This window comes from Protopterus annectens, chromosome 12.part0 (genome assembly GCF_019279795.1).
Source record: "Protopterus annectens isolate FY-2018-M chromosome 12.part0, PAN1.0, whole genome shotgun sequence".
Taxonomy (NCBI): Eukaryota; Metazoa; Chordata; order Ceratodontiformes; family Protopteridae; genus Protopterus; species Protopterus annectens.
In genome coordinates this window covers 228,055,471-228,082,798 of record NC_056746.1, presented here as the reverse complement: position 1 = coordinate 228,082,798, position 27,328 = coordinate 228,055,471, and the positions used below count along the sequence as shown (strand labels likewise).

Here is a 27,328-nt window from a genome sequence, read left to right as displayed (position 1 = left end):
ACTTCAACTATGATAATATCTGCAACCCACTGCCAAAGAAAGGGGCACTGGCATACTGCAATCTCAACATTTGTCCTACATAACCCTCTCCCATCTACTTCTACAGATTATCAATTAATTAAATTTATGTGAGCAATATTCGTAGTCATTCAACCACCTCCTCAGTCAAAAAGCATAAAAGAAATAGGAAGTATGCTGCACAGCAGCAGAACAAGAAAGTCAGTATCATTCACTTGACAGCTGTCAGCATGGGATCATAAAATGTCCAATCACAAAACATGATTAATTTACACAAGGCCAGGAAGAAATTTTTGACATCACTGGCAAGCATCTTTAACTATGTAATTAAAAACATTAACAATTAGACATTTGAAAAAAATGAGAAATAAAATATGCAAACTGAACCGTATTACATACCAAAAATAATTAAAACAGCACTAGGAATTTAACATTTGAAAAGAAAAATTGATAAAGAAAACACAGAAATTTAGAAAGTAGATGGGAAAGAATGATGGACCATCAAGAATTTAAGGAAAATTAGGAGTTCAGAAAAAAGATACTAGATTATAACTACAGAGAGTATATAAAGTAAAAAAAATGAAAACAAGAGATAGATAAACCAAGAGAATAGCTATGCATAAGCTGTGCTAACAATAAGAAAATAACAAAATAAATGAAAAGCAAAGCTTTGAGAGCCAAGGGTTGATGAAGAAATTAAAAACAGAAGTGCATAGTAATGGCATCAATCTCTGCAAACATTCAAGGTGTCACTGACATTCCAAAACTAATTATGTACACAAAATTTCCTTCCCCATAATTTACAGTTGAATACCACCTGTGCATTTCTTTCTAACATTTTCTTCTTAGTAAAACATCCAAAGGTTAGCAGTACCTGAGTAAAACAAAAAGTAAGTAATAAGCAAAGCAAAATGTAATTTCAACAGTAACCAGGTACCTCTGCAGAAACACAAAACCATTCCAAATAATAAAAGCAGGCAGAGGCAAGGCTCCAGATTCTTCAGCTGATTTATTACAAAACACACAAGCGCTTTCACCACAAGGCTTCTTCAGGTGTATAAAAAACAGCACTCACACACCTGTACTTATATTAAACATTAACTAGTCACATGATTAAAAGGTAAGACTCTTAAAGGTACATAAGAGCAGTTGTGTTCAGCCCACAATAAAATACATAATAAAATATGTAAACTTCATTACATAAAAGCAGTGTTACAAAATAATATATATAAAAATACATATTAACCACAATAGTATAACATATTCTACCTACGAAGTGGTCTATTTTTCAGGATGGGTCTCAATGGTACATGGTCATTAAGACCATGTCCTGTGTTGGCTCAATCTCACAATCCATTTAGCCTCCAGGTTCTCAGTTTGAACTCTGATATCACCACCCCTCAAATTCTCATAGCATTTACCTAATACCATGAATGTAAAGGTGTGTTTGTCATTGGTCTCCTTTATGTGTTTTGCTGAAGCATTAAACATACTACCCTTCTTAATATAGTATAGGTGTTCCCTGATCCTGTCCCTTAATAATCTATCGGTCTATCCCACATAGAATTTACTACATGCCTGGCAGGTGGCAAGGTAGACCACATGGGGAGTACCACACCTGGCACTAGTTCTTAATACATACATTATACCAGTGTCTGGATGCTGAAATTCCACATCTTGATTTATAAATTTGCAGAATTGGCACCTGGTACACGGTTTAGTCCCTGGTGTGTCCTCAGTCCTAATTTGATCTCTGGGATTACATAATCGTCTCCTTAGCGACTTCTTATTTTTAAAAGTAAACTGTGGATGTGTTCCTATCAAGATGCTCACTTGTTTGTCAGATGTCAGGATATTCCAATGTTTACCTATAATATCTGTGTAATATCTTACATTTCTAGAATAACTAAAACACATTTTGAGTGGTTGTGAAGTTTGTTTCTGTTGACTCCCATTACATATATTATTTCCTGCCTGTTCAGAGAAATAGGGCCTGGCTCTACTATGTCTAAAGTTTCTTACTGTCTTAATGAAATTTGTGGATTATATCAATGTTTCAACACACTTCCTCAGGTTCACCATGAATTGGTCATACACCGAGGTTAATTTTTTAGATGTCTCTATTATACAAGAACCTAATGGTGCACTGAGCACTAAAATGTTTAGGAAGGGATGCCATGTGAACAGTTTATTGAGAAAAGACAGCATGCACCCTCAATACACTTTTAGGAATGTTGCACAGAATCAAGCTTATAGGGCCTCTGGATTAAATGCTAGAGAAGTAGATTTCATGGAAAAACTAGAAAAGACAGACATAGAATTGACAGAGGGGTTACGATCATAAACTTGTTAACAAAAGTATTAAGACAGTAAGAAACTTTAGACATAGTAGAGCCAGGCCCTATTTCTCTGAACAGGCAGGAAGCGATATATGTAATGGGAGTCAACAGAAACAAACTTATATATATATATATATATATATATATATATATATATATATATATATATATATATATACACACACACACACACACACATATATATATGGGTCTACTTCTCCTCATCGAAAGTACACTTTATTGAATACCAGAAAGCTGACTCCACTTTAGCAAAAGTGCAGTTCAATGACAACTCACTATCACAAAACATACTTCACCGAACTACAAAAACACTAACACAAACAATGCAGACACATTTTTGCAGGGAGGCAAGCCCCCCGTGCCCCCCAAACCTCCCGCTACTTATATATACTAACTTTGAGATCACACTACAGTGGGGAAAAGGGTATATTTCCTTATCCTCACTGTACTGTGATCTATAACAAGTTCCATCTCCCATATAGCTTCCCTTCACGTTACAAATTTCAATAGCAATTCAAAAGCACCAAACCTGTTCTGCGAAAGCACCCTGAACTGCCAACTGTTGTTCGGTAAAGTGTGGTTCATGACAGTGAGTTTTCATTCAACTGCACTTTCCCTAAAGTGAAGTCGGCTTTCTAGTACTCGATAAACTGTAGAGGAGTAGACCCATATATATATATATATATATATATATATATATATATATATATATATATGGGTCCACTATGCAATCCCAAAATACTGAAATCCCAAATTTCAGTATTTCGAAATGACATAGCCGAAAACCCAACTACAACACAAATTTCCAAAACCGCAAAACTGCGAAATTCAAAATCCCGAATACATGCTACACATACAACACACACATAAACATACACACAACCCCCCCCCCCCACAATCAAATAAATAATACTACACTACAGATAAGCAGGGAGGCAAGCACCCCTGCGCCTCCATGTGTGGGGGCTGCACCCCCAACACCCGCCTACTTATACAGTCTAACTCCAAGATCGCACAAACAGACACACAAAGGAAACAAACACACACACATCACAGTCATAACACACACTAAAGCCCCTAACCAACACACTTACACATACATACTTAGCTAAACTGCCACCCATCCATCCACACACCGCACCAGGGGAAGCGGAAATTCAGTATCTCCATGCTTCGGGATTTTGAATTTCGTGCTTCTGCCAGTTTCAGATCTTTGAGTTTTTGGCTATGTAATTTCGAAATACTGAAATTCGGGATTTCAGTATTTTGGGATTACATAGTGGACCCATATATATATATATATATATATATATATATATATATATATATATATATATACACACACACACACACACGCACGCACACACACTTTTTTTCTAAGTTTACAGCCGCCACTACACACAGACATACTCCAAAAACTTGAGACAAATGACCAGATAAGAATGCCTTGTGAAACGGGGGAAAAGTGGTGGGTATAATGAGGATCCTTACTGCAAAGTTGGGGCAAGTGGGGAGGGCCATCAGCTATCTTTTAGTAGACCCACATTGTCTTCCTTAGTGTCTGTGCTTAATTTCTTGCAAATAGAGCAATTTGCTGTCAAACGATCCACCCCAATGTCTTCTTGATGGACTTCCTGCATGAGAAGTACCAACAAATGGCAGTATGAAACTGTTTGTGAGTTTCTATTAAAATGTATTTTAGGTCTTTCTGCTAGATGTCCTAGAAGTGAAGTGCAACCTAAACTGGCTATGAAAGCAGAAATTCAAGGGCAGCCTTTATGTTTAATAGTGCCTGGACCAATACTGAGAAGTTTCATTTCACAGGCTTTATAACCAATAGACTAATCCCTATTCAATCGGATATATAAGAATTTTCCATGTGTTGGTAGTTTAAATACCTTCTTTCACTGTACCTGATGTGGAATAACACTTTTTTTCTGTCTTCTGGAGCTGCCCCTTTTATCAGGATGTTTTTCTTCTTTTTTGTCTTCCATTTATGTTTAGAAAATTGCTTAGGTTTCTAAAATTCCTTTATCTTCTGAATGCTTTTCTAACTTCTTTCACCTGTTTTGTTTTCAGTATGATGATAATGCTTTGTGCCTTCAAAGACAGATGGCTTTATTACACAAACTTTAAATACCCCTGATAGTTTTTGTGCTATGGTCAGGTCCTAAACAGAATGCATATTGAGCATGGAAATATTTTAGGAATATTTTTTTTCCTCAAGTAAGCATTCAAAGACTTTGAGGGGAATGATGCAGAAGACTTAAAATTATGATTTATTTATTTATTTATTTATATTTGTTGACCGGGCTAGTCTAACTGGATACATGTCCATTTTCAGTAGAGGCCTGGGGAGAAAAGCTCCAAGTATAGGCAAAAATATCATCAACAATATTAATATGAAATACAAAATATTAAGCTGCATACTATAGTGCAGATAATAACCATAATTGAGAGAAAGAGAGAATAAAAGTGTACAGAGATTATTTGGTGAGGAGAGAGCTAACATAAAATATAGAATAATATAGAGTATTAGAGGGGAAATACACAATGAGTAGTAATTTCTAACACTCTAAAAATAAGGGAAAAAAGGATAGTGAAATATTTTTTTTTTTTTTTACAGAGTAATAGACAGAGGTTAGCTAAACTGTGAGAACAGGCAGGCAACATAGTTCAGTAGTGTAGGACAGAGAAAGGTTTGTGCGATATACTACAGTAGAGAAGTGAAATAAAAGGAGAGCAGGAGTGGGTGGAGTGGATAATCAGTCAGGGTTAGTACAGGGACACAACCAGTGAGTTTTAAGATGTTCTTTGAGATTTTTAAAAAGATGTGTGGAGGAGAGAGAAGACAGTTCACTTGGTAGCAGGTTCCAGGCTTTTTTCACTGTGTTTGTGAAAAGTGAGTCCCCAGCTTTGTTGTTAGATTTAATAGTGGAGACTAGAAGCCTATTGGCTGAGTAAAGAGTTGTAAGGTTTTTGTATGGGGTAGTCAGATTAGTGAGGATAGGGGTATTATTAGGGTGGTGAAGTATCTTTTGGGTTATAGTAAGTTGGTGACAGAGTAGCTGGTGCTGCAATTCTAGCCATCCCAATTGTTTGAGGTTGAGACAGTGGTGGGTTCTGAAAGGTTTACCAGTGGCAAATCTGGCTATGTTATTATAGCTAGTTGCAAGTTTGTAAAGGTTGTTTTTAGAAAGATTGGTATAAATGGCAGAAGCATAGTGCAGGGTAGAGATCAGGTGGGTCTGGGCAATAGTGGCTCTAGCTGTTTGGATCAGAAATGGTTTAATTCTATACAGGGAAACTAGTTTTTTGTTTACAGATTTTATGGTACTGTTAATATGATTGTCATAGGTGAGGTTGTTATCTATGGTGATCCGCAGGAGACAGGTTGTAGTATCAGGGGATATGGTGGTTCCATTGTTAGAGGTTATTGTGAAGTGAATTTGTGGTGATTTTTGAGTAGGTGCAAAGAGTAATAATTTTGTTTTTTTGGGGTTCAGGAGGAGACAGTGTTGCATGAACCAATTTTCCACAGTCTGAAAAAACGATTGTGTGAGGGTCTGGAGTAAAGTTGAGGTTCTAGCTGAGCATATTAAAGTTGAATCATCAGCATATTGTATGCAGGTGGCTTGATGAATTTTGGTATTTAGTTCGTTAATAAACATAGAAAAGAGGGTCAAGGATTGAGCCTTGAGGTACTCCAATGTTTACAGGGAGGGGAGTTGAGAGCTTATTATTCCAAAGGACTGCTTGCTGTCAGTTGTTTAAATAAGATTTAAACCATAGTAATGCCTGTGTGTCTAGTGAATGGGCTTGTAGTATCTCAAGGAGCAAACAATGGTTGACCATATCAAAGGCTTTTGAAAGGTTGATAAATAGAGCGGAAGAAAGAGTTACGATTTTTGATTCTTCAACATTTGCAAATCAGAGCAGACAGGTGACTAAATATGCAGATTTTTCGAAAAAACACATCCAGACAAACAACAGTTTCTCAACAATGACAATGTGAAAGGGCACATATACATGCTATTTAGAAGAAAACCTAACATCACATTCATCACCACATTCACTGATGTGAGACCAGCATGAGCCTTCATAGGGCAGAAAACTGTTACTGAGAACAATCTGCTGGGCTTGCACAGCTAAGCTAAGCTGGTAAGTGAAGTTCAGTGTTATGATTTCCTGTTATAGTAACTCTCCTCAAAAGTAAGATGTACTTTATTCTTTCTACCTGCGCATGTTACATACAGTGCTGATCTGGTTGTTATGAAGTGTGGCACAATTTTTGCCATTGCATATAACTCTCTCCTCCTCTATCATCAGTGGTACAGTCATTACTATGTTAAACATTTTCAGATTGTTCTTAATGGTGTCAGTTCATTGCAAAAACATTTACCTTTCTGGCAGCTAGTAGTAGCTCCACAGCTTTCTCATACTGTCCATGTTCAATAAAGAAGTCTGAACAGCGAGCAAGAAGTGCAGGGTCTGATTTCTCATTCAGATCTTCAGCTATTTGTTGCAAAGCTACAAACTGCTGGGTTGCAGAAGCAAGTTCGAGAGCTTTGGAGAAGTATCCAGCCTAAAACATATATAAAGAATACTTAAATTTAATGTACAGAGTGCAGCCAAGTGTAAAGGTTGCCTAGATAAGGGCATATTTACAAACTTCAACATTTAACCACTGACTGACACGAAGAAGCAGGTCTAACAAACTGAATGTCACAACTGCTGTGACAATGCTGAGTTACATTTTGATACGAACCTGGATTGATACAATATGGATGTTTCTGAAGATACTGTGATAATTTTCCCTTTCTAAAACGCCACCTTTCCTGCAGTGGTTCTTCAACAACAGGATCTACATCTTGATATGTCATGCAGGCAATTCAGAATAGAGACACAATAGAAGGGATTACAGTAGGTGGACCTTTGCACATGTACAATGACTTTTCATGCCAAGTAGAAAAGGGAGAAAGAAGCAGGAGAATAGGACCACAGCAAAGCTTTTAGTCCATATGTGACTACCTATTTTAGAATAGGCCTTAGAGGATATGTTTTTCTTTCACTTGGGGTAAACCATGGAGGAGGGATAACTATATAAACTTACATAAGTATATGCTGGTTAATTCAGGAAGAAAGACTGCACTTGTTTCACATTAAAATAAGAATTAAGAACCCAAAGTGTTACCCTGGAAGTATGCAGACTAATGCTCAAAGCAACAATTTACTCCAGAATGAATATAATTAGTGTAGCACTTTTGTCCTGGAACTAATGGACTTCATCAGACAGACTTAAAAATTATGATTAAAAATTTGATTTCCAAAAATGAAATAGATAAGAGTAGACAGGTGACTAAATATGCAGATTTGTACTACAAAAATCTGCCAAACAATTAAAGTTTTTCAACAGAGAGAACTTAAAAGAGCTGACCGAACACCAATTATTCTTTTACTCAAACAGTAGAGAGGAAAGCATAACAAATGCAACTAAAAACATGAAATGTTACTGTGAAAGAATCCACAAGAAGGCTCAAAGCAGCAATTTATTCCAAAAAGAATACAATAAGTTTAATGCTTTCTTCCTTGAAACAATGGAGTCATCAGAAGTGGAAACAAAAGTAAAACATACCCTTTTAAAAAGTTACAGATCTAATGACCCAGACTTATTAAAGGCACCAAGCTGATAAATAATTTAGCATAAGAAAGTAAACTAGAAAGCAAAAATATGCATTGAAATATGTTTGTTTGGAACAAAGGTGAAATGCATTACATGGTCATCCCTCTTTTACCAAAATCAGACCCCTGAACTGTATATAGAAGTGGTTACATCTCTTTGGTAGACTGTCTGGATGAAAGTAATGGACCCGTAATTTGCTGAGTTTAATAGTCATCTCTCAAAAAATAATTTATAAATGCATTACAGAATACCCAGAACTTCTGGGGGCTGGTAGCCCCCACACGCCAAGGCTGTATAAGTGGATTTTGACATGGGTCTTGTAGTTGCCTCTGCCCTGACCCCCCCCCCCCACTTAGTCTAAAACTGACCCTGCTCATAGGTGTACACAGAAGATTGTTGAACTTGTGTGTGGGGACTGGGAGTGATGGAATTCTTTCTTTAACATACCTTCCAAACCTCAGAGGGCACTACATTTTGTGTTGGGTTGGGAACAGTATGGTCATTACTTCTTTAACTTTCCTTACAAACTTCAGAGGGGTGCACAGAGGGTCAATATAGCTTGTTAAGTTGCACTGTTCTGTCTCTAGGAGTAACAAGTTGGAAACATTATTTTAATATTTTTATTTCATTTTCCTCACAGTCGAACATCTGATCCATATACAAGTGGTTATTTTTTTGGGTGAAAGTAAATAAGCATGCTGCATATATATATATATATATATATATATATATATATATATATATATATATATATATATATATATATATATATATGGATCAGTATCATTTTGCCAAAAATTCATTTAGCCGAAAATTCCTGACATAGGGCCCAAATCGCTGAAAATCCATTTTGCCGAAATTAGTACTGACAGTGTATCTGCCCTTTTCCCCACTGTAGTGCGATCTCGGAGTGAGAATATTAAAGAAGGGGGGGTGTGGGTGGCACAGTCCCCCATCCAATACAGTTTAATATTGTCTATTATTTTATAGTGAGCAGTCCCTATTAAAAGAGTAAGTAAGTAGTTTATAACCTGAGTAGGTGGGGGGGGGGGCTACTCGCCCCAACTTTAATATTCTCACTCCGAGATCGCACTACAGTGGGGAAAAGGGCAGATACACTGTCAGTACTATTTTCAGCTAAATGGATTTTCGGCGATTTGGTCCCTATGTCAGAAATTTTAGGTGAAATGTCATAGACACACACACACACACACATATATATATATATATATATATATATATATATATATATATATATATATATATAAAGTGTTAAGATCCATTTGTTTTATTTTTTTCAGTTTTGTCCCAGTCTGACAAAAGAAGGGTACAGAGAAGGTGGCTGTCTTTCATGAGTAGGATATGAGGAGGCACGCTGCTGATAAAATGACAACAGCGGCTTGAAATTTGACTATGGGCATTTATGCCTTAATTTTAATCCCAATTTAACACCAGAGGGTGAACACAGTAACTGTCTACCTATTTGAGGTGGGGACTAAGGTATTTACTATATATTGATATATGTATCCTCAAAACCATTTGTTTTCTCACTCTATTGTGAAATGGTGTTTGGTCAGCTTTGACTATTAAAACATGGGTACAACTTATTTCTTCCTTGAAATAAAAAAAGTTTAATTTCTTTTCAGTAAGCATGTTTTTTTTAATGCTCAGGCCACCACTGGATCAAAATATTGGTGGAAAAAGCTGTACAATGCACCTTAGAGGATCTATACCTCATGCCTTGTAGCCCCCTAGACCCCCCAGCTTAATTCAGTTATTACATAGTAGTCTTGATAACTTTGGACATGTTGAAAGGTGTAGGAAAATGAATCATTGAAGAATAAGACTGAATTTCTTTCCTTAATCATGATTTTTGGTCAGGCCATCATTGAATGAAAAGGTTGTTTAAAAAACTTAAAATTCATCTCAGAGAATCTAAATATTTCATGGCTTCTGGAGGCCGGACCCCATAGCTTATTAATACAGTTATTTCCACTGCAGTTACTACAGTGTAGTCTTGGTCAGTTAGGATGAACTAAAAGGATGCAGAAAAAAAACAAATTTGAAGATTAGACAAATTTCTTTCTTTGATAAATGTTTTGGCTCGGGCAATTGCAGGTTGCTTAAAAAACTTGAAAATACACATCAGAGCATCTGGAATCCCCAACCCTTAGCTTGATGCAGTTGGTTCCACCACAGTTATCAGAGCTTAGAGAGAACATGTTGAATGAATGAATAACTTAAGTGCAGGAGAAAAAACTGAAAGAGTAATGCAAACTGAGAGAAAAAGGGAGGGAAAAAAATGTAATCCGGATATTGTGAGTAATCTAGGATGAGGTAGGGAGCGAGGGTGGGGTGGAACCAAGGAACCTACAGCACTGATGCTATCCTGGTAACTGGTTTAAGTAGGAATTATTCTGTATTATGTAAAAGATAATAAAATGGGAAAACTAACAGAACATAAGACAACTGGCTAAACTGTGGACTGCAACTGGTCTTTGCTTAGAAATGTATTTGAAGTCCAAGGTTTGCTGCATCACCAAAGCCTCAAATCCTATAAGTATAATAATTTTGCTGTGGACTGGGGTACAGAGTAAAAAAAATTATGAGTTATGTGTACCTGATTCACCCAAAATTGCTTACTAGTCTGGAGGATTTAATGTTTATATTTGCTTACATGTGCAACAGTAGTAGGTGGCATTTACTTACAGTTTCTGGATTGCCAAATTATAATTAGTGTAGAATTAAGATGGAAAAGTGGTTTGAAAGCAGAAATCATTCCAAAAGTAAATGAATAGTTGATTTTTTTTACTCAGTACAGTGCATTGCTTATAATATAAATCTGAAGGTACATTTTACTTACAGAAATAGAACTTACTAAAGGAAAATGCTACACATAAAAAGAAAAGCTGCAAAAATGAAAGTTCTTATTTTTTTGTTTGTCTTTTTTATTTTGAACTTTTTATATATGTTGTTCTACTATGATGGTGCGATTTAATCCCAGCAATATCTGCTAATTGTTTAACTGTACTGTGTTTGAGGATTCTTTGGCTCCAGTTAGTCAGTTAAAAAAAGAGAGCTAGTTTGACTTTTTCCTATGGCACACACATTTATTGCTAAAATTATTTGTTCTTGGTTTTGAGTTCTCCCCATACACTTATTCACCACTTTGGAGCTATGTGTGACCAGAATAGTTTATTCTATGAGCCCACTTTCTAAGCCTTGATATTCCCTGAAAAGCTCTGGATGCACCATTAACAGTTAAAAGAGTTGAGGTATATAACTCTTACAGCTATTATGGAATGACAATTAAGCAAACCCTCCATGCACCCTTATATCCACTGCATGAGCCATTTACTGCACCAGTAGGGAAAACATTGCAAAAATTACACTTAATTACAAAATAACAGTTGTCAAAGAACCCTCCCATCTTAGCAGAATAGGTCTGACTGATTAAATGTGGATACGCAATTAAAAGGAAGTTATGTACTCACCATAACATTCCATCTGTGTTGTCTATCTTCATTCATCCTTGACTGATGGGTTCGGTTCCGATATCGGAACTGACTCAGCCGTTTCTACAGCTTGCTCCAGCCAAAAAGTCTTGAGCTTAAGCTCTACCCATAATCCCTCTCTCTCAATTACCTCAGATCGAGTTTGCAGAAAAATATTTGTAGAAATATAAAAATATAGATATTTATATACATATAGATACAGAAAAAGGTAAGCCAAGTAGAAGTGCTTGGATAGGATAACAGTCTAATTGGATATAGTCCACTCCACCAAAAAGAACTTAGAGACTGGGAGATGAAGGGGGAAGTCAAGGATGAATGAAGACAGATAACACAGATGGAATGTTATGGTGAGTACATAACTTCTTTATCTGATGTTGTCAATCTTCATTCCATCCTTGACTGATGGGACAGAGTCCTCAGCTACCTGAAGTCTTGGGTGGCATTATGGAAGAATATTCTTGAGCACCATTGATCCAGATCCAATTTGTAATGAGTAACAAATGTATAGGGAGTAGGCCAAGTAGCTGTTGCACAAATGTCATCCATAGACTCTCTGTCATGAAAGACAGCTGAAGTGGCCAGATATGTGCTTTAACTGGTTTCATCAAGGGCAAATTATGCTTATCATAAATAAAGGAAATCAGTCCTCCAGCCATTCAGAAAGTGTAGTCTAGCTGACTGCCTTGCCCGATTTTGCCCTAGAGAAAGAGACAAACAATTGACTAGATTGTCTTCTGCTTTTTGTTCTATGAAGATAGAAAAGTAATTGTCTATGTACATCTAATAGGTGCAAGACGTGCTCCCCTTTGTTAGAATAGTTAGGGAAGAAAATTGGCAAATTAATTGTCTGGTTAACATTTGTCTCTGCTACAACCTTTGGGAAAAAGGAGTGGATGGTATCCTTGTGGAAAATAATATAAGGAGGTTCCAAAGATAAGGCTTGGATCTCTGAAATCCTCCTGGCAGAATTAATGGCTACCAAAAGTAGTGTCTTCCAAGATAAATATTTTAGATCACATTCCACAGCAGGTTCAAAGGGGGTATATGAATCAGTGCCTGTATAACTAAGGTCAAGTCCCAAGGAGGGATTGAGTCTTTGTATAGGGGCTTTAACAAAAGACTGCCTCTCAGGAATGATTAACAAAGTCTATGAGAGGCTAAGGAATGTTTATCCAAGCAATTATGAAAATCTGAAATAGCAGCTAATTGAATTTTGATAGTAGAAGAAGCAGCTCCATCATTAAAAACAGTGGCTAAGAAATCCAGGACATGTTCTATGGAAGCTGAGAAAGGCTCTATTTTCTTTTCAAAGGCCCAAATGGAAAATATTTTCCACTTAATGATATATGGCTTTCTTGTGGAAGGCTTGTGAGCCAATAAGATAAAATGGCGTACTGGGGAGGAAATATTTGGACACCTGGCAATTAATGAACTGGAGAACCCACGCAGTCAGCTTGAGGTTCAAAATGTTTGGGTGAACAAGACTGTCCAGATGGGACAGAAGATCTGGCTCTGGGTCCAAGATCCATGATTGTCAAATCAGATAAGGTCAAAGAACGGGGAATCAACCTTGTTGAGGCCAAACGTGAGCAATGAGGATCACTTTGCTCTTCAACCTGAGTGCTGTCTATAGAAATTTGGGAATTAGAGGTGTCAGGGGAAATGCATACAGGAGACTGGGGGCCAATCATGGAGAAGTGCATCTCTTGGTGAGTTTCCCGGACAAAGTAATTGGTGCACTTATTGTTTAGGGGAGAAGTGAACAGACTGCAGCAAGGTTGCTCCCAAAGGTGGAAAATCATCTTTGTCATATTTTGATTGACAGACCACTCATGAGGCTGAAGGATGCATCTGCTCAGCTTGTCTGCAGTCACACTGGAACTCCCAGGAATCTGCACTGTGATTAGAAAGTGGCTAGAAGAGGTTGCCTACTGCCACACTCTGAGGGCTTCTCGACAAAGGGGGTAAGATTTGGTTCCTCCCTGCTTGCTGATGTACCAAACCACTGACATGTTGTCTGTCTGAATTGCAATAGTCCCCTGAGGAAGAGCTATCTGAAATGCCTGCAACACGAGAAGCACAGCTCTTATCCACAGGACAATGATGTGCAAGTTATCCTCCAATGGGGACGAAGTGCCTTGGATCATTTTGCCCAGATAAATCCCCCCCTCCCCAATCTGGGAGTTGTCTGTGGTCAATATAGCTGTGGGTTCTGAAAAAATAAAGGGGTGACCTTGAAGGACTTGATCAGACTGTATCCACCACAGAAGATCCCTTTTGCAATGGTTGGTGATCAGTACTTGATTTGACAACAGGTGTTGAAGGATAGACCATTGGGAGGCCAGCAGCCACTGCAAAATTCTCATGTGAAACCTGGCTAGTGCCACTAAAGTTACAGAAGCTGCCACAGAAACTAGGACTTGTAGGACTTAAAGCACTGGAACCTTCTTTCTGTGCAGTAAGTGTTGCACTTGATCTACAAGTCTTTGATGTCTCTCTGGAGAAAGGGATGCTTTTGATGTCTGAGTATCCAATACTGCCCCCTATAAATTCCAAAGTTTGTGCTGGAGTTAAATGTGGCTTTTCTAGATTTACTGTTATTCTCAGATGGGTGCAGGTTTTGAGGGTGTAGTCCCTGGCTAATATCAACTGATGCTTGGTCAAAATGGTTATCAGCCAGTCATCTAGGTAGAAACACACAGAATTCTTGCAGTCTCAAGTGAGCTGCTACTACCGCCATGCATTTGGTGAAACCCTGGGGGCTAAGGTGAGTCCAAAAGGCAGTGCTCTGAATTGGTAATTATTGGCTCCCAGCTGGAAGCCTCAACCTCCTGGAGCACCTGTCCATTTTTATGTGGTAATACACATCTTGAAGGTTTACAGAGCAAATCTAGTATCGTTCTTCAGAAAGGGCAGGATAGACTGTACCATGACCATCCGGAACTTTGTTTGTCGAACTGACTTGTTCAATACACTGAGATCCAATATGGTCTACCTTCAAAATGTTGACTGTCACATCATCAAAACCAGTTCCGGGAACTCCAAACTGTGACTTCTGAAAACCTTGAACTCCGATATTCCAAACTGCAAATTCTCGCCCCTTCTTGACCCATGTTAGCACTTGTTTTTAGGTGTGGAGCGGTCAGAAACATCAATGTTCGTTTTTTCAGCTTTCTGAAATTTCTGCAGTATGGATTTCATGGAAACTTTTCGATGATGTGCACATTCAGCTATGTGCTTCCAACATTTTGAAGGTAAACTATCCAAAATATAGGTCTCTAGTCCATTGTCTTTTTTGGCACTAAAAAGAATCTTGAGTAAGTTCCAGATCTTTCTTGATCTGGTGGGACTTGTTGGATGACTCTTTTTTTCCAGCAGTTTCTGAATTTCCTGCACTGCTAAATCCCTCTGCTTGGGTAGAACATCAGGGATTTTCTTGTCAACAGGGTGAGAAAATGGAATGATATAGCCTCTGGATATGATTCGTTGCACCCAGGAATCTGTTGTTATGTTTAGCCAAGTGTTTATTTGCAAGAATAAGGATCCCATGACTGCCACCAGAGGAAGACAATCAGTCCTCAGTTCAGAAGCACTGGAAGGGCTTGCCTGGTTTTGCCGACCACCTCTGCTATGAGTGTAGCCACCCATGCACTCAGGCCACTCCACAACAAGTACAAGTATGACTCTGTCACTGTCCATGTGGGTGTGAATAACCTGAGACGCACCTCCCTGGACTACATGAAAAGAGACATGGAGGAGCTCTCAGATTATGTGGCCCAGGCAGGTATGACCCTAGCCCTGAGCAGCATCCTACCATCGCCCAGAATGATACCGCAGTACAAGCAGAAAATGATTGACTTCAACAATTGGCTAAGTTTTTGGTGTCATTCTAAGGGGATCCAATATCTATCTGCTTGGGATGACATGACTTGACAGACTTCGATGCTTTGCCAGAGATGGCCTGCATTGGTCACCCCTGGGGTTTCCAGATACTGGCTAAGGCTCTTGCCACCCCTATTGTGCCTTTTTTAGCCGATGTTCCAAAGACCAAATTACCACCATAACAGCTATAAATAAATGCAATCTAAGGGTCATGCTACTCAATGCTAGAAGTCTAAATCTCAAGATGCACTTGCTTGAAGCACTCCTCAAAATGGAGCACATCGACATTTGTGCTGTAATGGAGACCTGGTTTAAAGCAGCAGAAAGCACCCCTGCGCTACCAGGCTATAACTCATTCCTCACCTTTCAGCCCCAGAGCATGGACCGAAGCTCCAAAGGCGGTGGTGTCTCCATATTCATAAAGGATATGCACACCTCCAGACTAGTAGCCCAGTATAACGCATCTGAGATGCTTCAGGTACAACTAACACTGGGTAAAATGGCGATTCAGGTCATAGCTTGCTATAGGTCTCCAACCATGTCCCAAGACTCTCACTCCATGTTCCTAAGCACCCTGGAAACTATTAGGGCCAAACCCAACAGTCTCATACTAGGTGACTTCAACTACCCCTCCATCAACTGGGAAAACTACTCATGCACCAGCACACCGGCCCAACGCTTCCTGGAATTTATCAGTTCCAATGCCCTGAACCAGCTCATTCTTACCCCCACTAGATGAAGCAACATCCTTGACCTGGTTATTACTAACATGGGCAATTGCTGCTCTACACCAGTAGTGAATTCCTCCCTGGTTAGATATGACCAAAAACTAATCACCATGGAAATTCACATCTAACCCACACTCTCCGCAAAGGTAACCACCATGAAAAACTTCTCTAATGCTGACTTTGAGCTCCTAAAAACAGAGGTGGCTAACTTCACGGCACCCATGTCAATGGAAAATAGATGCATGACTGCCGAATCATACACTGATGCAGTGTACGAACACATACATAAATGCATGGAACAAGTCATACCCAACCGAACCAAGAAGCTCTCCTCCAAAATAAGGAAGCCAATCTGGTGGTTCCCTGCCATTAATAAACTATACAACAAAAGGAAGAAACTGTTGCAGGAAAAGGTGAAGTCCCAAGACTGGAAAAACTCCCTTATCAGCCTCAACCAAAAGTGGAGATCCCTCATTAAAACACCTAAAGCCAGCTATGAAGGCAGAATTGTGGCAGACACTAAAAACAACCACAAAGCCTTCTATAGTTATATCAAGAATCTCCATGGCAATACTCAGGTTTGCTCTGAGTTACTGCACAATGGTACCTCCTATACTGAGCCAACAGATATTGCCAACATACTAGCCGACAGATTCAGTGTCAACTTTACCCTTCTCTCCCCCCTAAAGGACCAATCACAATAATGGAGGAATGCCAGGCACCCAGCATTACTGCAGCACAGGTTAAAGCTACACTGTCCAAGGACAAGAATACAGCTTCCATGGGACCTGACAATATCCCAGGATGTGTTCTACATGAACTACAAAGTGAACTGGTACCACATTTGTGTGCCCTGTTCAATCACAGCCTCACCTCAGGCTTTGTCCCTAATGAATCGTGCACTGCTACAGTCATCCCTCTCCATAAAGGGGGAGCGACTACAGACCCTGGGAATTATCGCCCCATTAGCCTGACGAGTCTGATATTTAAGGCTATGGAGTGCATCATCATGGACATAATTAACAAGGATATATGGAATCTCCAAACTCTAGATCCCACAAAATTTGGTTTTGTGAAAGGTAGTTCATGCCTGCTCAACCTGGTTGACTTCTTTGAGTCAGTCACCAGAGCTGTGGATGAGGGCAAGGCAGTTCATACAGCCTACCTCGATCTGGCCAAGACCTTTGATACCATTCCCCACTCAGGAATTATTGATAAACTCACCAAACTAGGCATCAACCCCTATATCACTAGGTGGGTTGTAAACCGCCTCACAGATAGAACCCACAGTGTGAAAGTAATGGACTCCAAATCAGACTGCAGACCAGTCATGAGTGGAGTCCCACAGGGATCGGTCCTGGTCCTCTCCTGTTTGGCATCTACTTCTCAGAAGTCCAGGCCAACATGGAGGGACTCTGGCTGACCAGGTTTGCAGATGACTGCAAGTTGGGAGCCATTATTAACTCCTAAAGTGATGTAGACATCCTACAAAAAAGCCTCACTGAGACCACTGACTGGTGCCATTTTCATGGCCTTAAGCTTAATGCCAAAAAATGTGTCATCATCCCCTTTGGGAAAAACTCAGTTCCTACTAAAGACCACATTGATGGGAGCCCACTGAACACTGAAGGCATTATAAGAGATCTGGGGACAAAGGTTGACAGCAACCTCTCCTTCAACTACCACATTGCCACTGTGGTCAAAGTCATTCTATGTGGCACATCTCATTAGCAAGGGTTTTGCATCCAGGAAGAAAGAGGTCATCATCTCTCCCTACTCTTCCCTCATTAGGCCAATCATCGAGTATAATGCCCCATTTGGCATGTGCCTCACTAGATACATGCAACAGCTAGAAAGGCCACAAAGTACCTCACGAAGAGGATTCTAGGCCTTAAACACATGTCCTACACAGACAGACTCAAAAAAACTCCAGCTATTCTCTGTCTCATATCATCTACCAAGAGGCGACCTCTGGTAAACTTACAAAGTCATGTCTGACCCAGCTCTGTTAGAAATGCTACATCTAAAGAAATCCCAATCCCTCCACACCCACCACATGCTTCGCAGACCTCAACCTCATTACCACAATCAACAGAACATGCTGGAGGGACAGGTTCATAACCCAGAGACTGCCCATGCTCTGGAATAGACTTCCTATACATGTCTAGCAGAGCACCTCACTGGCCCTCTTCAAGAGAAATCTTGATGAGTGGATGAGAAATAGAAAGTTCTGGATGGGAAACAGAAAGTTCACCCCAGGGATCACTCCAGTGGCTCTACCTGATAGAGGCACTGGGAACTAATGTCGGGCAGCACGATGCCAGGGCACTTTATGGGCTAGGTTTGTAAAGGCTCCAGGGCCATTAGCCTAGTACACACCTATGAACCTATGAGGTCGGCGTTTTCCATTCTGGATCCCCCTTATGCCCCTGGGGGAACTTCCTCCATGTGTCCTGGAAAAGCCCCAAGGATTTTTTGAACCACATTTTCCCCTGCTCCATGCCCACAGCAGAAAGGGTCTTACCATCTTTCTCACACATGGACAATGTTTATTTCACTTTGGGGCCAAAAAAGGATGTTCAGTCAAAAGGAGCATTGATGGAAGAAGACTTAAAAAGTTCTACAAATTTGCAAATGCCCATCCAGGCAGGTTTCTTAATGACTACGCCTGTACTTGCCACTCCAGATGCCCCTTAGGCTGTGTGCGCAATAAGCCTCATGGACAAGTTTGACACAAACTTGCCAGGTGGCTAACTGAGAAGTAACTTTCTCTTGGACTCCCTCAGCTGCAGCTCCTGCTAGGGTGTCTGACAACTCCTTGACCAGATCCCTTTGGAGTCTGGTGAAGTCTGCCAAGAAGTTAAAGGACTTTATAGTGAAGGTTGATGAAGCATATACTCGCTTCCCAAATCTGCTCGGGACTCCCTGTTGGGTGGATGAACAGAACTGATGATGGAGATGAACTCTCCCCATCTAGTTCCTTTTTTGTGGCAGCCACCATGACCATAGCATCAACTGCAAGACCTTTAGCCCAAAACTGTTTATTTTCGGGTGCAGAAAGAATTTTTCTGGTCTCTTGGGGATGGGCTTGACAGAGTCAGAGGCCTTCCATGCCCACTGTGAGATTAACTGAATGAGATCATCAGCAGGAGAAGTCATCCAAGAGGTTGATGGGCAGGTGCCAAATGCCTGCAGGTAAACAGACTCCTCAGAAGAAGGGTTTGGGATTGTCCAGCCGCCCCTCTGCTTCAGAATTTCCAAGATGTCTCCAAAGAAGAGATCCTCAGGAGATGTCCAAGGGGACCCCTCCCCCACATCAAAATCTTTGTCTTCGGTAAACTGATTCCTGAGGGGAATCAAAGTGCTTCCTCTTGTACTTCTTATTGTGAGGGACCTCCTCAATGGGATAATCTGGGTAGGTATCAGAGGATGACAGTACTTGTGGTTGTGAGACCTGAGGCTTTGACACCCGCTGTCCCAGTGGAGAGGCAGGGGGAACAGTAGAACAAGGGGGGAGACCTGTTCTAATGGGAAGGTGCCAACTGCATCTCTGCTATTGAAAGAGCTCTCTGCATAACCTCAAAGGCTGATCCCCCCAAACAGTGAAGGGAGCCTGGAACCGTGAAAGAATGTCTCAGGACTGGGGTAACCTCCCGTTCTGAAGAACCAACCCTTGAGACTGAAACCACAGCTGAGCTCACTCAAGCCAAATATATGCGGAACAGGGACAGCTCCAAAAAAACTGGAGTTGAGACCTGCTCCCCAGAACTGACAGGAAAGCCACAGCTCCAAGAGGTCTCCAGATCAGAAACAACCAAAGCTCTCTGGATAACTGTTGGCTCCACAGAAGTGAGCAAGTCCAGAGTCGACATAGTCAGTGCCAGGGGAACCAGAACAGAGGACTCTAAAACCTCCGAGGAGGTTAGAGGAGGAGTAGTCAATGGAGTGAAGGATGTGTTGGTACCAAGACCAGAGGAATCAATATAGAAGATGAGCCTGAAAGCCCTCCAGTCCACAAAATCTTGTTCACCAGCCTCTCCTAATCGAGTTCTGAAAGGCTTTTGGTGGAGCGGACCAAAGAAGTGGACGAAGACTTAGGCCTCTGCAGAAAAACTTCAGGCAATTCCCCTGCAAAAGGATCGATCAAAGGAGAATATGTACTTCTAAGTAAGTAAATCTTTTTTTGTGATACTGAGGCCAATTCGTGAATTGAAGCCTTCGAAGTAGAAGAGCTCGAAATAGTGGTCGGACCCAAAACTGACGTTGTCGGCATCCGAGCGTCAGGTGCAAAGGCCTTTGCTTCTGAAGGATCTGTTGGAACTGAGGTTTTCAACATTTTAGTCTTGGGAGCTGATGGAGAGGTCGGAACTGACTGGCTTCTCTTTCTTGTTTTGTCAACAGATGATGAAGAATCAGCAGAATAAATATCTGTCTTTGCTTTGTCCCCAGTAGGTAAAGCTTCTCCAAAGGCAGATGGGATGAGTCTTTTTAAAATGAACTTGTTGCGTCTCCCTGCTAATGCCCTGTGATGGAAAGCATGACAGATACTACAATCTTCCTGAAGGTGGAGAGGGCCAAGATAGGATACACACAATGCATGACAATCAAAAGCAGGAATTTTATGGCCACACTTCTGGCACTTTTTAAAGCCAGAAGGAGCCTTACCCTTGTAAGTCACATCAGAGGAACAAGAAAGCTACACAGAAAGAAAGCAATATATATATATATATATATATATATATATATATATATATATATATATATATATGGGTCTACTTCTTTTGACCTAACCTTCTTTTGCCCGACACTCATTTTCCTGACCCCATTTGACTGAAATTTCATTTGCCCGACACTTCATTTGCCCAAGTATTATTAGCAAGAAAATGGAATATGCCCCCTTCCCCATTGTAGTGCGACCCTGGAGTTAGAATATATAGTTAAGGGGGTGTGGGGGGCTTCGCCACTCCATTTCATATGATATTGTTAACTTTTGATGTAATATTGCTTAGTAAAAGAAAAGTAAGTGGGGGCTTCACCCCCCACACCCCTTGTTGTGGGGGGCTGTGCAAACTCCAGGGTCGCACTACAGTAGGGAAGGGGGCATATTCCATTTTCTTGCTAATAATACTTGTCGGGCAAATGAAGTGTCGAGCAAATGAAATTTCAGTCATTTGGTCTCGGGCAAATGGGAGTTAGGTCAAAAGAAGTAGACCCATATATATATATATATATATATATATATATATATATATATATATATATATATATATATATATATATATATATATATATATATATGGGTCTACTTCTAAAGACCGAACCGACGATTCCCTGACATGCGGAAAACGAAGACCAAACAACCGACAGGTAAGTTTACCGACAGGGTGATTTGCCGACAGCGGAAAGACCGACAAGGGTAATGTGCGATCGCGACTCGGTAAGTGTGCGACAGTGACGGCGTTAGGAGCGGTGAGGTAAGTGTGCGATATTGTGGGATTTCGGGTTAGGCTGTGGGAAAGGTGAGTGTGTGTAAGTGTCGGAGTTAGGGTTCGTGTAAGGTAAGTGTGTGATAGTGAGGGACTGTAGTTTAGGGACGGGTTACGTGAGTTAGGGTTAGGGTGCAGGTAGGTGAAGTGTGCGATAGTGTCGGACCTTGGGCTAGGGGTGGGTTAAGTGAGTTAGGGTTAGGGTGCAGGTAGGTGAAGTGTGCGATAGTGTCGGATCTTGGGGTTAGGGGTGGGTTAAGTGAGTTAGGGTTAGGGTGCAGGTAGGGTGAGTGTGCGATAGTGTCGGACCTTAGGGTTAGGGTTTGGGTTAGGGCTAGTGGGTATGTTATGTAGTGTGGTGTGTTGTTTACGTTCGGTGTGTTGGTGTTATGGTGTTCGGTGTTTTGTGTTGTCGGTTATCTGGCGTCGGTGATTTTTGTGTAGGCGAAGTAGCGTTTCGGGCTTTTAAAGTAGACCCATATATATATATATATATATATATATATATATATATATATATATATATATATATATATATATATATATACACACACATGTATATATAAATATGCTTCCCCTTAAAATATCTAAAAACCATAACATCTAAAATCAAGACATCAAGACAATAATATTTAAAACCCATAACATCGAATTTCATAACATTTCCATGAAACCCATACCACCAAAACCTCAGACAGCCAACAAACCAACGAAAGCCGACATTTTTGACTGCACCACACCTACAAACAAGTGCTAACAAGGGTCAAAAAGGGGGTGAGATTTTGTGGTTTGGAATATCAACGTTTGAGGTTTTGTGGTGCAGCAGTTTGGAGTTCGCGGAAGCAGGTTTGCCGTTGTGGCCGTTGACATTTTAGGGGTAAACCTATAAATGTATACCTATACATACATCATCATCATCTTCTTTCAGCTGTTCCCGTTAGGGGTCGCCACAGCGGATCACCTGTTTCCATTTCTTCCTGTCCTCTGCATCTTGCTCTGTCACACCAACCATCTGCATGTCCTCTCTAACCACATCCATAAACCTTATCGTAGGCCTTCCTCTTTTCCTGTTACCTGGTAGCTTCATCCTTAGCATCCCTCCTCAGCACATGTCCAAACCAACGTAATATTGCCTCTCTGACTTTGTCTCCAAACCTTCCAACCTGGGCTGACCCTCTAACATACTTATGCCTAATCCTGTCCACCCTCGTCACACCCAGTGCAAATCTTAACATCTTTAACTCTGCTCAAACTCCTGCCTTTTTGTCAATGCCACTGTCTCCAACCCATATAACATAGCTGGTCTCACTACCCTCTTGTAGACCTTCCCTTTCACTCTTACAGGTACTCATCTGTCACAAATCACTCCTGACATTCTTCTCCACCCACTCCATCCTGCCTGTACTCTCTTCTTTACCTCTCTTCCACACTCACCGTTACTCTGAATTATTGACCCCAAGTATTTAAACTCATCCACCTTCACCACCTCTACTCCTTGCATCCTCACCATTCTTCTATCCTCCCTCTCATTCACACACATATATTCTGTCTTAGTCCTGCTGACCTTCATTCCTCTTCTCTCTAGAGAATATATCTCCATCTCTCCAAGGTCTCCTCCACCTGTTCCCTACTCTCACTACAGATCACAATGTCATCTGCAAACATCATAGTCTATGGGGACTGCTGTCTGATCTCGTCTGTCAACCTGTCCATCACCATTGCAAATAAGAAAGGGCTCAGAGCTGATCCTTGATGTAACCCCACCTCCACCTTAGACGCATCAGTCACTCCCACCGCAGACCTCACCGCTGTCACACTACCCTCGTACATATCCTGTACCACTCTTACATACTTCTCTGACACTCCTGACATCCTCATACAATACCACAACTCCTCTCTAGGCACTCTGTCATATGCTTTCTCCAAGTCTAAAAAAACACAATGGAACTCCTTCTGACATTCTCTGTACTTCTCCATCAACACTCTCAGAGCAAACATCGCATCTGTAGTGCTCTTTTCCTGCATGAAACCATACTGCTGTTCACTAATCATCACGTCCCTTCTTAACCTAGCTTCCACTGCTCTTTCCCATAACGTCATGCTGTGACTGATCAATTTAATCCTGCTGTAGTTACTACAGCTCTGCACATCACTCCTATTCTTAAAAATCGGTACCAAAACACTTTTTCTCCATTCCTCAGGCATCCTCTCACTTTCTAAGATTTCATTAAACAATCTGGTTAAAAACTCCACTGCCATTTCACCTAAACACCTCCATGCTTCCACAGGTATGTCATCTGGGCCAACAGCCTTTCCATTCTTCATTCTCTTCATAGCTATCCTTACTTCCTCCTTGCTAATCCATTGTACTTCATGATTCACTATCCCTACATCATCCAACCTTCTCTCCCTCTCATTCTCTTCATTCATGAACCCCTCAAAGTACTCTTTCCATCTCCTCAACACACTCGCCTCGCTTGTGAGTATGTTTCCCTCATTATCCTTTATCACCTTTACCTGCTGCACATCTTTCCCAGCTCGGTCCCTCTGTCTAGCCAATCGGTACAGGTCCTTTTCTCCCTCCTTAGTGTCCAACCTTTATGCATACACACACAAACACACATACATATATATCTATACATAGGGAAAGAACGACTATCAGCAATGATAGGCAAGAAGTAAAAGAACGTGTATGGGGAAGGGAACATGTGCTGACAGACTGGAGAAAGGCAGAGAGAAAGAGAGAGAGAGAAAAACTATCAACAATGATAGAGTTTACTTGGAGTAAGGGGGTAGAGAAGTATCGATAATGATACACAAAATGTAACAAAATAAAGAAACTTTGAAGAAAAAGAAAGATAGCAGAAAGAAATATCAGTTAAATCCAAAAAAGCTCAAGAGTCTCAGCTAAACGCGACCATTCTGGAAAGCGGCACACGAGATCTGAGGTAATTGAGAGAGAGGGATTATGGGTAGAGTTTAAGCTTTGAGAGTTTTTGGCTAATGAGAGATGTAGTAATGGCTGAGTTGGTTCTGATATCAGAACTAAACCCATCAGTCAAGGATGGAATGAAGATTGACAACATCAGATTTAAAATTTCACTTTGGCAAACAATGGTGCAGGATAATGGAAAAGATGTATTAAAGAAACTCTTATTTTGTCCCCTTATGAAGCTTCAAATTGATTGACTGGTGGTAGAAAGTGCAGTTGTGTACACTTACCATAAACATAGATGCTCTAGTGTATTTACTATTGCAGTCCTGACTTGAGTGATTTCCTGATGTGAAAGCCCTCGGCTGGCCCGACTACCAGAGAAAACTCTTTCCGCCGCCTAGGTTGGCGGACGCCCTGATCAACGTCAGTGCACTTGGGTATAAAGGGAGCCAGCCTGCATCAAGATTTCAGTATTTTCTTGTCCTCTGCCAGGAGGAGCCCTAAGTGGACAGGAGGGAACTAAGGAAGAGGACCTTTACAGCAGGAGAGCTGGGGGGGAGGCCCTTGGCTGGATTAGTTGATTATTAGTAGGCAATGTAGTAGGCTAAGGGGGCAGGAGGGAAGGAAAGAAGACTGGGAACAGTGAATACATTTGAGTATCTACATTTATGGTAAATGTACTCAACTGTACTATGTACTTCATGTTTCACTGTTGCAGTCCTGACTTGTGGGAAGATTCCCAAAACTGAATTGATGGGAGGAATTAGATTAAGGACAGGAGAGGATGCCCTGCAGGATGACAATGGCAAATCCTGCTATAGACCTAGAAAAGGCTGCCAAGTGGTAGCGTTTCATGAAGGTATGCACAGATGACCAGTTGGCTGCTTCCAAGATGTCCTTAGTAGGGACTCCCTTTAGAAAGGCAGCAGAGGTAGCTGTGTAGTGTGACCTAATGATTTTCATTTTTTTTTGTTTTTTTTTGCTATGATGACTGTAACAGAAACAGATGCAGTGGGAGATCCATTTAGAGACTGTTTAGAAGTTGCCTTCCCCTCAGAGCCAGCAATAAAAGGTAATAAAAAGATGATCAGATTTTCTCAAGGCTTTTGTCCTGTCCAGATAAAAGCAGAGCTGCCTGTGCACATCCAAAGAATGAAGTATTATTTCCCTTTGTTCTCAGGGTTGGGAAAGAATGTAGGCAGATGAATGGCTTGATTTAGAGAAATATCAGTAACCATCTAGGGCATGAAAGAAAGATTAGTTCTGATGGAAACCACATCTTGGTGGAAGATAATAAATGGTTCCACTGCCATGAGGACCTGCAAATCAGAAACCATCCTGGCTATGGTGATAGCCAGATGCAGGGCTGTTTTCCAAGTAAGAAACTTCAGAGGAGCAGATGCCGCAGGTTCGAAAGGAGGCAAAGTCATCTTTTCTAGAACAAAGTTGAGGAGTGGGTTTTCTTCCTGGGAGGTCTAATGTCAATGATTCCCCTAAGCAAGTGTCTTAATAGTGGATGGGAAGAGTAGGAATGTGGTCTGAAATGGCAGATGCATGAATTTTAATGGACGAGTAGGAAAGGCCTTTATCTACCAGGTTAGCCAGGTATTCTAGGATTGTAGTAATGTGTTCTGGCACCAAATAGAGAATCTTTTCCATTTGGCTGAGTATGACTTTCTAGTCCTAGGCCTTCTAGATTTTTTAAGGATGTCCTGCACTTGCTTACTTAGGGTAATTCTGCAGTTGGGTGCTGTGGAATTATCCAAGCTGAAAGGCTGAGTGTCTGTAGATTGAGGTGCACAATCCTTCCCTTGTTTTGATTGAGAAGGTCTACTCTCTGAGGTAACAGCCATGGGTACTGATTGGTGAACTCGAGGAGGAGAGGATACCAGTGTTGTCTGGATCAGTCTGGTGCTATCAGTAGTGCCCTTGGGCCCTCTTCCCTTATTTTTAGAAGCACGCAAGGGAGAAGGGGTAAGGGGGAATGCATAAATTAAAAGGTGAATCCAAGGGAAGGAGAAAGCATCTGTTTTCCAGGCAAATTTCTGTTTGATCCTGGCGCAAATCTTTTTCAGGTGAGTGTTTTTTTTGTTGACAAAGAGGTCTACCTGTTGGACTCCCAATCTTTTATTTATTTTATTTATTTGACATTTGTTAACCGGGATGTTCCAACTGGGCATAACCCTTTTTCAGTGGAGGCCTGGTGAGAAAATCTGCCCAAAAACAACAGTATGAATAAAATGAGATACAGTACAAGACAAATATTTAGAAGAAATTTAACAATATCAGCAGTAATAATGATAATATAACTATAAGAAAAGATTAAGGAGATAGAGAAGATAATAGAGAAACAAAAGGAAGGCACTAGGAAGAAAGCAGAGCTACAGTACGGGAGGAGTTCAAGTAGGATGATAACAGAGACAAGAGCAGGTACTATTTAGATACAGTTTTAGTGTTTTCTTAAATTCATGAACATTGGAGATATTTCTCTAGGGCAGTGGAAGTTTGTTCCAATGGGAGACAAGAGAAGAGCTGAAAAGATACTGCCCAAAAGCTTTATTAGGTTTATAAATTTGAAGTACGTGTTGATCAGAGCTTCTGAGAGATCGGGGGGGGGGGGGTGTAAAGAGATAAGTGCTGAGAGACTAGGGCAGTTGTGGGGTTTATTCAGTACAGAATGAATAACTCGAAGTTGAGATAATAAGAGCTGGTTAGGAAACT

At 40.6% G+C, this 27,328-nt stretch overlaps 1 protein-coding gene across 1 annotated transcript in view; it reads right to left on the bottom strand.

The window, feature by feature from the left end:
- IFT140 (intraflagellar transport 140) overlaps window positions 1-27,328 on the bottom strand; it is a 3,212,973-nt gene that overhangs the window by 240,396 nt on the left and 2,945,249 nt on the right. Inside the window, exon 28 of the mRNA XM_044089294.1 lies at window positions 6,781-6,963. Coding sequence (XP_043945229.1) covers window positions 6,781-6,963 — 183 coding nt within the window. The remainder of the gene's footprint in view (window positions 1-6,780; window positions 6,964-27,328) is intronic.